Genomic DNA, 10,796 nt, shown 5'->3' with positions numbered 1-10,796 from the left:
GTTGGCGGCGGTGGGGGTGGGGGGTGGTGAGGTTTTATTTTGGGGTTTAAAAGTGACGGGGACCTATGTGCTGTGGGGAGCTGGGTAGCAGAGACTTTGAGAGAAATTTTAAAAACTCAGGAGTCCTAGTATCTCTTTGAGGTGCTGATTTCAATTCTTTTGGATACCGACCCCGCAGTGGGATTGCTAGATCATAGTGCTGCTTTTATTCTTTTGAAGAAACTTCGTTGTTTTCCATAGAAGCTGCCCATTTTCCTTTCACAGCACCAGTGCACAAGGGTTCCGATGTCTCACATCCTCACCAACACTTACCTATTCTGATAAATAGCCATCTTGACAGGTGTGGGGTGATACCTCAGTGTGGTTTTGATTTGCATTTCCCTGATGATTAGCTTATCTTTTCATATGCTTCTTGGCCATTTGTATATCTTCTTTGGAGAAATGTCTATCCTTAGCCCATGTTTGTTTTACAACTGAATTGTAGGAATTCTTATGTATGTTCGAGATTAACTCCCTTTCAGAGATATGATGTGCTATATTTTCTCCCATTCTGTAGGTTGCCTTTTCACTGTTGATTTTTTTTATTTTGCAGTGCAGAAGCTTTTTAGTTTGATGTAGTCCCACTTGTTTATTTTTAGGTTCTTTTTTTTAAATATATAAATTTATTTATTTATTTTTGGCTGCATTGGGTCTTTGTTGCTGTGCACGGGCTTTCTCTAGTTGTGGTGAGTGGGGGCTACTCTTCATTGCGGTGCACGGGCTTGTCATTGAGGTGGCTTCCCTTGTTGCAGAGCATGGGCTCTAGGTGCGCAGGCTTCAGTAGTTGTGGCTCGTGGGCTCAGTAGTTGTGGCTTGCGGGCTCTAGAGCACAGGCTCAGTAGTTGTGGTGCACGGGCTTAGTTGCTCCACGGCATGTGGGATCTTACCGGACCAGGGCTCGAACCCATGTCCCCTGCATTGGCAGGTGGATTCTTAACCACTGCACCACCAGGGAAGTCCTAGTTTTAGGTTCTTGAAGAGAGATTAGTACTCCTGTGTTCGTTGCAGCACTATTCACAGTAGCCAAGATGTGGAAGCAACCTAAATGTCCGCTGATGGATGAACGGAAAAAGAACATGTGGTATATAAATACAAATGAATGTTATTCAGCCTTTAAAAAGAAGGAAATCCTGAGATTTGTGTCAGCATGTATCAACCTTGAGGACATTATGCTAAGTGAAATAAACCTGTTGTAGAAAGACAAATGCTACATGATTTCCCATATGAGGTACCTAAAATTGTCAGATTCATAGAGTGGAATGGTGGTTGCCAGGGATTGGGGGCGGAGGGAGGGAGAAATGGGGAATTACTAGTCAAGTAGCATAAAGTTTCAGCCAAGCTAAATGAAGAAGCTCCAGAGATCTGCCGTAGGACATTGTATTTACAGTCAGTAACACTATATACACTTAAAAATTTGTTAAGAGGGAAGCTCTCATGTTAAGTGTTCTTACCACAATTCAACAACAACAGCAACAAAAAACAAACAAAAACCCCAAACAAGACCCACAGGAGCAGCTAGGCTTAGCCCTTCCTCCAAGACAAAGGCCTCTTGGAGAAGAGTCCTTCCTTGAGCACCTGAATTAAAGGGCCAGGAGCCAGCACAGGACCCAAGCCAGCGTGGGTCCCAGCCTGGAGGCTTTGTCCTTAAACCCCAGCGCCAAGGGAGAGACGGGGAGGTCCTGCCAGCCCTGTGTGTCCCTGCAGATGCTAAAATTGGACTCTTGCAGGGTGTAGATCCCACAAGAACAGCCAGGGTCATTTGCTGCTGAATAAAGTCCCCAGGACCCTTTCTATTTCTTTGCAGTTCTTCTTCTGTCTCATGGGCTCACTGCCTTGGACTAGGTGGAGACCGGTTTCCCTGGCTGGCTTGCTTCCTCTAAGTACACACTCCTGCAGAGAGGACCTTCTGACTTGAGTCTCCCTTGTATGACTTTAGGTTCCTGCTCACCAGGGCTGCCGTGCCTGTGTCGGGGTCGAGCAGACAGGGGGAGAGGTGGAGCGTTTGTTTTGACTTTCCATTGGGGTGGGGAGCGGGGGAGGCAGAAAAGAGGCATGGGGAAGTGAGACTCGGGTCTGCTGGTGAGAACAGGAACCCCCGCGTCAGTGTGGTCAGAGGAACTTTAGAAGAATAGGAAGGTCCAGTAGGGCTCTAAACAGCTTGCTGTCTCGTGTGTATATGAATCCTTCCTGAGACCTCACCCTACCTCCTTGGTTCTTTAAGAAAAGTCTACTCATGAATGTCTTGTGTAAGTGGGATTCTTTATTTTTTTAATTTGGTGGAAGCTGGTGAATAATCTGTGATTCATGTCTGGATTAACGTAACTCTGGGCAGAGATCATGAGCAAGCAGAAGGAGAGGAGACCACAAGAACACCAGTCTCCCAGGGACTTGCTGAAATCTGGGACGGGCTTGGGAATGTCCCAGGCTGTGGACTTGGGTGGTTAAGCCATCTGACCCAGATCCTGAGGGCCCAGGGAGACCCTCGCTGCTGATGCAGGCTACACTGATGGGAAAAGTGTTCTTCTCTATTGTTGGTATTTTAGGGGCTGAGGTGAGCCTTTTCCCAAGACATTACAAGTGAAGGAAAGAAGATGCCCTCCAAGACATAAATATATAATGAACAAAGCAAAGATATACAAACTCATCCTAGGAGACAGAGATAAACCTTGTCAGTGACCATCCCAGAACTTTCTTTCTAGGGTTTCCCAATGGCTGGCCCATCGCTACATGCAGGGGCCACCCCAGGTTCCCTTGCCTGAACACAAGCAATCTTCTAGTTGTGATTTTACTTCCCAACAGAGCTGAGCGCAGGAAGAAAATGTGCTAGTTACGCGAATACTCCAAATAATTTCTCATGGTAAGTTAATACATTAGCATTCTGATTTCTCTGCCTTTCTAATTTGGTTAACGTAGGCCTCTGTCTGGGAAATGACTTCCCTCTCCGAGTGCTGATGAAGTTTTTTATTCTGTCAGGCTGAGAGCTACGCCTCATTTATAATAAGCTATCAAAATAATGAATGCCACCCATGGATCTTCTTGGGAAATTGTTTCATTGGCTACTCCTCCTCAGGGTGGCACCCTAACATTGCCCAATTTTATAGGTGAGGAAACAGACTTAGGGTGGCTAAATCATTTGCATGAGGTCACACAGAGCCAGAATTCACATCTTGGTCTGTGTGACTTGAGAGTCCATGCTATTTTCACAATGCTCCATTTCTGACATAATTGAAGAGATACATTTTCAAAATGCATTTTTGTGTTCAAAACTTTGTCAAATACTGTAAGCCTATTCCTAAGGTGTTTTCAAACTCAGTGATTCATTTGTTCATTCATCATCCATTCATCTACCAACCATCCATCATTCACAAGCATTTTTTGAGTATCAGGCTCACTACTTGGTACCAGGGGTACAAAATCCTTTGCCCTCAAGGATCTTTCAAGTCTGAAGAGTTATCAAGAGGCATTGTACAAACACTCCAAATTCTGTTTCACACCTGTAGTCACTGATGCCAGGCCACGCCTCCTCTTTCAAAGATTCTGGCTTAATGGGATTCCTGTCTACCCCAAGCTCTGCTCCCAACATGAATGGCCTCATGAACGACCTGCTCAACACCGTAGAAGAAGTAAGACATCTGTTTTTACTGGCCAGGATACATTGATTCTTCTTCTGGTAAGAACACCCCATTTTTCCTCTGATGAACCATCTGCCAAGTGGAAATGAGACTCAGGTCTGGCCAATCACAGCACTGAGTGCCTGTGATGACAGTGATTGGTTTGGAGATGGAAACGTGACCCAGATTTGAACCCGTAAGAATGAGGCCCAGGACTCTGACTTAAATAGTTAGGGAGGAGACACTTATTCTTCTCTGCTCATCTTAGACTGCTGAGGATGAAAGCCTGGAGTTACTGGTAGCCGTTTTGCTCCCCCTAGAGCAGAGCTTGCCTGAGATCTCCCTATAGAGGACAGCAGAGCTGAAAGATGGAGAGTCAGATCCCGATCACATCCTATGAGCTCTGCCTGAAGCTAAACTACCTCTTCACCTTTTTTTTTTTTTTAACATCCTTATTGGAGTATAATTGCTTTACAATGGTGTCTTAGTTTCAGCTGTATAACAAAGTGAGTCAGCTATACATATACATATATCCCCATATCCCCTCCCTCTTGTGTCTCCTTCCCACCCTCCCTATCCCACCCCTCTAGGTGGTCAAAGCACCAAGCTGATCTCCCTGTGAGATGTAGCTGCTTCCCACTAGCTATCTATTTTACATTTGGTAGTGTATATAGATCAATGCTATTCTCTCACTTCGTCCCAGCTTACCCTTTCCCCTCCCCGTGTCCTCAAGTTCATTCTCTACATCTGTATCTTTATTCCTGTCCTGCCCCTAGGTTCTTCAGAACCTTTTTTTTGGGGGGATTCCATATATATGTGTTAGCATACGGTATTAGTTTTTCTCTTTCTGACTTACTTCACTCTGTACAACAGACACTAGGTCCATCCACCTCACTACAAATAACTCAATTTCGTTTCCTTTTTATGGCTGAGTAATATTCCATTAATGTATGTGCCACATCTTCTTTATCCATTCATCTGTCAATGGATACTTAGGTTGCTTCCATGTCCTGGCTGTTGTAAACAGTGCTGCAAATATTGTGGTACATGACTCTTTTTGAATTATGGTTTTCTCAGGGTATATGCCCAGTAGTGGGATTGCTGGGTCGTATGGCAGTTCTGTTTTTAGTTTTTAAATTTTTTTTTGCAATACGCGGGCCTCTCATTGTTGTGGCCTCTCCTGTTGCGGAGCACAGGCTCCGCAGGATGTGCAGGCTCAGCGGCCATGGCTCACGGGCCCAACCGCTCTGCCGCATGTGGGATCCTCCCGGACCAGGGCCCGAACCCGTGTCCCCTGCACCGGCAGGTGGACTCTCAACCACTGCGCCACCAGGGAAGCCCTGTGTTTAGTTTTTTAAGGAACTTCCATACTGTTCTCCATAGTGGCTGTATCAATTTACATTCCCACCAACAGTGCAAGAGGGTTCCCTTTTCTCCACACCCTCTCCGGCATTTATTGTTTGTAGATTTTTTGATGATGGCCATTCTGACTAGTGTGAAGTGATACCTCATTGTAGTCTTGATTTGCATTTCTCTAATATTAGTGATGTTGAGCATCCTTTCACGTGTTTGTTGGCAACCTGTATATCTTCTTTGGACAAATTGTCTATTTAGGTCTTCTGCCCATTTTTGGATTGGGTTGTTTGTGTTTTTCATATTGAGCTGCATGAGCTGCTTGTATATGTTGGAGATTAATCCTTTGTCAGTTGCTTCATTTGGAAATATTTCTCCCATTCTGAGGGCTTTTTGTCTTGTTTATGGTTTCCTTTGCTGTGCAAAAGCTTCTAAGTTTCATTAGGTTCCATTTGTTTTTATTTCCATTTCTCTAGGAGGTGGGTCAAATAGGATCTTGCTGTGATTTATGTCATAGAGTGTTCTGCCTATGTTTTCCTCTAAGAGTTTTATAGTGTCTGGCCTTACATTTAGGTCTTTAATCCATGTTGAGTCTATTTTTGTGTACAGTGTTAGGAAGTGTTCTAATTTCATTCTTTTACTTGTAGCTGTCCAGTTTTCCCAGCACCACTTACTGAAGAGGCTGTCTTTTCTCCATTGTATATTCTTGCCTCCTTTATCAAAAATAAGGTGACCATATGTGTGTGGGTTTATCTCTGGGCTTTCTATTCTGTTCCATTGATCTATATTTCTGTTTTTGTGTCAGTACCATACTGTCTTGATTACTGTAGCTCTGTAGTATAGTCTGAAGTCAGGGAGCCTGATTCCTCTGCTCTGTTTTTCCTTCTCAAGATTGCTTTGCTATTCGGGGTCTTTTGTGTTTCCATACAAATAGTGAAATTTTTGTTCTAGTTCTGTAGTTCAAACTACCAAAAATGCCATTGGTAGTTTGATAGGGATTGCATTGAATCTGTAGATTTCTTTGGGTAGTATAGTCATTTTTACAATGTTGCTTCTTAACAAAAACTTCTGTATTCCCCTTTCCCAATCCCAGTAGTATTTAGGTTTTCCATCAATTGCAAGTGAAAGAGATTTGATGGAATCAAACCCAAGGCCTCTAATCTCTAGTGACCTCCACCCTTCTTCAGCCACAAACTCCCTTGGATCCTGGATCTGATCATCAACCGTAGCTGTGCCACCTCCAGAATCACTAATTCCAATACCCCACTCTGACTACAGCCTCCTCTCCTGTGTTGTTTGTTCAGCTACTTCTACTTCAATGTTTCTTTGATCTTATCAGGATGCACACACCCCTACACTAATGTATGATTTTTCCAAATCATTCCAAATCGATGTATGATTTTTCCTTTCTTCTCTTCCTCTGCTATCTACCTCTATCTAACTTAGGTAGCAGAGGTACATCATTTTGGTAACACCCTTTTCAATAGATCAAACTCTCTGGCTCTTTTATCTTTGCATGCCAACCTTGGATAAACCCAGTTATCTGCTGGCATTCAAGTAGCTGAGGACTAGTTGGGGGGAAGTCTCACAGTTAGTCAGATTTTAACTATAAATTTACAGACTCCAATCTCAAATGAGCCCTCTAAACTACCCAGCAGTCCTATGCTGTTTCTCCAGTCAAGTCTCACTCTTTCATGCTCCAAAATTACAAGTTCAGAACTTTGCATTCCTTTCAACCTTTCAGACTCTTCTACTATTTTCTATTTTACTTCCAGCCAGTCCCTTCAAACTCTACTATTTTCTATTTTATTTTCAGCTCTATCGTGTCACTAAAATGGATTTTCTGAGGTCAGTGATTCCATGTCATTAAATCTAATGGACATTTTCAGTCCTTATCCTACTTGACTCTGAGCAACCTTTGAGAGTTTTAGCCTCTTTCTTAAATCTTTGAGAGTTTATTCTCTTGCTTCAGTAATACCACACCTTCCTGGTATATCTCCTTTCTCTTTGACCACTCTTCCCTTTCACCTTTGGAGACTCAAACTCTAACCAGTCTTTTTTTTTTTTTTTTTAATAAATTTATTTATTTTTGGCTGTGTTGGGTCTTTGTTGCTGCGCACGGGCTTTCTCTAGTTGCGGCGAGCAGGGACTACTGTACGTTGTGGTGCATGGGCCTCTCATTGCAGTGCGTGGGCCTCTCACTTCAGTGACTTGTTACAGAGCATGGGCTCTAGGTGCACAGGCTTCAGTAGTTGTGGCATGCGGGCTCAGTAGTTGTGGCACACAGGCTTAGTTGCTCCACAGCATGTGGGATCTTCCAAGACCAGGGCTCAAACCCGTGTCCCCTGCATTGGCAGGTGGATTCTTAACCACTGCACCACCAGGGAAGCCCTAACCAGTCTTTAAAGTTAAAATTCCTTGTAAATTGGTGCAGCCAATGTGGAAAACAGTATGGAGGTTCCTCAGAAAGCTAAAAATAGAATTACCATATGACCCAGCAATCCCACTCCTGGGCATATATCCAGGCAAAACTATAATTCAAAAAGATACATGCACCCCTATGTTCATAGCAGCACTATTCACAATACCCAAGACACGAAAACAACCTAAATGTCCATCGACAGATGAATGGATAAAGAAGATATATACACAATGGAGTACTACCCAGCCATAAAAAAGAATGAAATAATGCCATTTGCAGCAACATGGATGCACCTAGAGATTATCATACTAAGTGAAGTAAGTCAGAAAGAGAAAGAAAAATACCATATGATATCACTTATATGTGGAATCTAAAATATAACACAAATGAACCTATCTATGAAACAGAAACAGAATCACAGGCATAGAGAACAGACTGGTGGTTGCCAAGCGGGAGGGAGGTGGGGGAGGGAAGAACTGGGAGTTTGGGATTAGCAAATGTAAACTATTACATATAGAATGCATAAACAACAAGATCCTACTGTATAACACAGAGAACTATATTCAATGTCCTAAGATAAACCATAATGGAAAAGAATATAAGAATGTAACATTAAAATTCCTTGTTGGCTCAGTCATAGGCTTTCTTCTCAGTCTCTAAACAATCTCACCTACACATATAGCTTTAAGTACCATTTATATATAGATGACTCATTGTTATGTCTCCAATCCAGACCCTTTTGAGCTCCAGACCCACATATCAACTACCTACTTGATATCTTTCCAACGTGTGCAAGTCCATACTCAGTCTCCTTTCCCCACCCCCATTATAGTGTTCACTACCATCCATCCGTCCAGATGTATAAACTAGAAAGGCATCCTTGATATCTTTCTCTCTTGCCTTATTTATACAATTCTTTACCAAATCATCTTTACTTAACCTCTTAAATATCTCTGGAATCCATCTAGTTTTTTCCATTTTCATCTTAGCACCCTAGTTCAAAGTATCATTATCTCTTGCTTGACCTACACCGTCAGCTACTAATTGGTTCATCTTTATCTATTTTCATTCTTCTCCAGGAATGAAATCAGATTTCTCTCTTCAAGATACACATCCTATTCTAAAGCCAAATCCTCTTACCGTGGTCCGCCAGCCTTGCATAGTCTGGTGAGTACCTTCCCTTAACCTTCAACTCGTACCATGCTCCTTGTTGTCTCTACTCCAGCCATACTGGCTTTCTATTTCTCAAACGTTCTTTGCGCTCTTCCTACAACAGGCCTTTGCACATACTATTCCTTCTCTCTAGAACCTGTTAAAATCCTATTTTTGCCCAGTGCACATCGAATTATTCTTTGGGTCTCAGCTCAAGTACCATTTCCTCAGGAAAGTATTCCCTGACTTTCCTGGCTGTCATTCCACCCCACCCCCATTAAAGGGTCTCTCAGCACCATGTAACTCCTCTTCTTGTCACAGTTGCAATTTTCACATTTGTTTTGGTGATAAATTTGATTCATGTCTCTTGGTGCCATGGGACTGTAAAAATCAATGAGGGCCGAGACCATATTTTCATTGCCAAAGCCCCAGAGCCTGATACATTGTCTGGCACCTAGCAGGCGTGCAATCGGTATTTGTTAAGTAAGTGAATAAAGATATTACATTCCCACCGTCTGGGAAACCCATGGGTTTAGATTTGAGATACAGAGAATTTAAATATTAGTCACTGTTTAAACCAGTCTTATAAAGAACTTGAGGCCCCAAACCCACAGTTAGTAAGTCCTAGTCTTCTAATTCTGTGACTCACACCTTCCATTGTGTCACTCTCCCTCCCATCCAGCAGTAGTGATGGGTTACACTAAACCAAACCCTCTGACATCTTAGCATGTATTTGTAGCAGAGTAGCATGAGACCACGAGGCTAAGTTTGAGTCACTGGTACCTTTGGGATGAGACTCTTAGCCTCAGCACCACTATACTTTGGACAGGCTGTAGATTTTATTTAGTGGTGACAAAGGTGAACTCAGAATCCCGCTATTCCTGCAAGCCCTGCTTTACTTAAAGTTTGCAGTCAGTGGAGCTGGATGTAGAGGCAGAAGCTACAGCCCATATTTCCAGTCTCATCACCTTCTGGCAGCCCCTAACATACCAAGAAACTTTTTTGGCAAAAGGGCCTTTGGGATATTAATTTCAGCTAAGAACCTTGTTGGTTCTCCTTGGTCAGGATATAGCAACCCTTAAAAACACACACACACACACACACACACACACACACACACACCTGTGCTTCTCTGTCTCAGTCAAAAGTTAATGTCACCATTCCCTCCACTCAGGTGCTTCACCATAGGGATTCTCTAGGGGGAAAGATCCCTATCTTTCAGGAGCTGACAGAGACTTGAAGTTCCCTAATTTAGGGAGTGGAATCCATCTAAGCTACAGTCCTTACCCAACACATGCTCAACCACCTCAAAGTGAAAAATCTCCACAATGTTACCAAAAAAATTAAGAAATTAAAATAAAGTTCCTATTCCTGATTAAAGAAGCTTTGTCTCAAAATACCATCCTGCATAATTCAGGAAGGAGAGGAGACAAGGGGGAAAAAAAGGAGGCAGTTTTCCTGTTTTAAACCTGAAATATAATGAGTCACCCTGACTCACTATTTTCTTGTCTGCACTATCATTTTTAGGAGTCAGATTTTTCTTTGTGAACCAGAAAAAGCAGATCTTGGAGAGACATGGATGGCACAGGCCTGGAAACACCTCTGTAATGAGTTAAATCAAGTTAGGACATGATCACTTTCTGATTTCAGAGAGTGAAAGTGTCAGTGAAACACAAATGCTATGAAAAAGGCTGAAACTAGTCCAGAGGAAGAAAAGAAACAATCAAGGGCATTTCCCACATGTAGATATTGCCAAACTTTTAGAATCACAGTAGGGCTGAGGAGAAAATAAAACCCATCTGCATCCCCTTTCAGAAATCGAGTTAGGGCTTCCCTGGTGGCGCAGTGGTTAAGAATCTGCCTGCCAATGCAGGGGACACGGGTTCAAGCCCTGGTCTAGGAAGATCCCATATGCCGTGGAGCAACTAGGCCCATGAGCCACAACTACTGAGCCTGCGCGTCTGGAGCTTGTGCTCTGCAACGAGAGGCCGCGACAGTGAGAGGCCCACGCACCGCGATGAAAAGTGGCCCCCGCTCGTCACAACTAGAGAAAGCCCATGCACAGAAACGAAGACCCTACACAGCCAAAAATAAATATTTTTTTTAAAAATTGGATCATATATTCACCTTTCTCTTCATAAAAAAAAAATCGAGTTAACGTTTTGAAGATTTAGGTTGTGCCATCATAGATCTGGGTTAGAGTTTATTCCACATCACTA

The 10,796-nt window shown here is 43.0% G+C and overlaps 1 protein-coding gene across 1 annotated transcript in view; it reads left to right on the top strand.

Annotated features, from left to right (window-relative positions):
* The window catches only part of LOC112407837 (uncharacterized), a 13,756-nt gene extending 3,321 nt beyond the window's left edge, over positions 1-10,435 (top strand). The window contains exons 4-5 of the mRNA XM_024757270.1: positions 3,540-3,709; positions 8,505-10,435. Of these exons, the coding sequence (XP_024613038.1) occupies positions 3,540-3,709; positions 8,505-8,510 (176 nt within the window). The 3' untranslated portion in view covers positions 8,511-10,435. The remainder of the gene's footprint in view (positions 1-3,539; positions 3,710-8,504) is intronic.
* The last annotated feature ends 361 nt before the right edge of the window (positions 10,436-10,796 follow it).

This window comes from Neophocaena asiaeorientalis, unplaced genomic scaffold (genome assembly GCF_003031525.2).
Source record: "Neophocaena asiaeorientalis asiaeorientalis breed wild unplaced genomic scaffold, Neophocaena_asiaeorientalis_V1.1 scaffold432, whole genome shotgun sequence".
Classification (NCBI taxonomy): Eukaryota; Metazoa; Chordata; class Mammalia; order Artiodactyla; family Phocoenidae; genus Neophocaena; species Neophocaena asiaeorientalis.
This window is presented reverse-complemented; position numbering and strand designations above follow the sequence as displayed.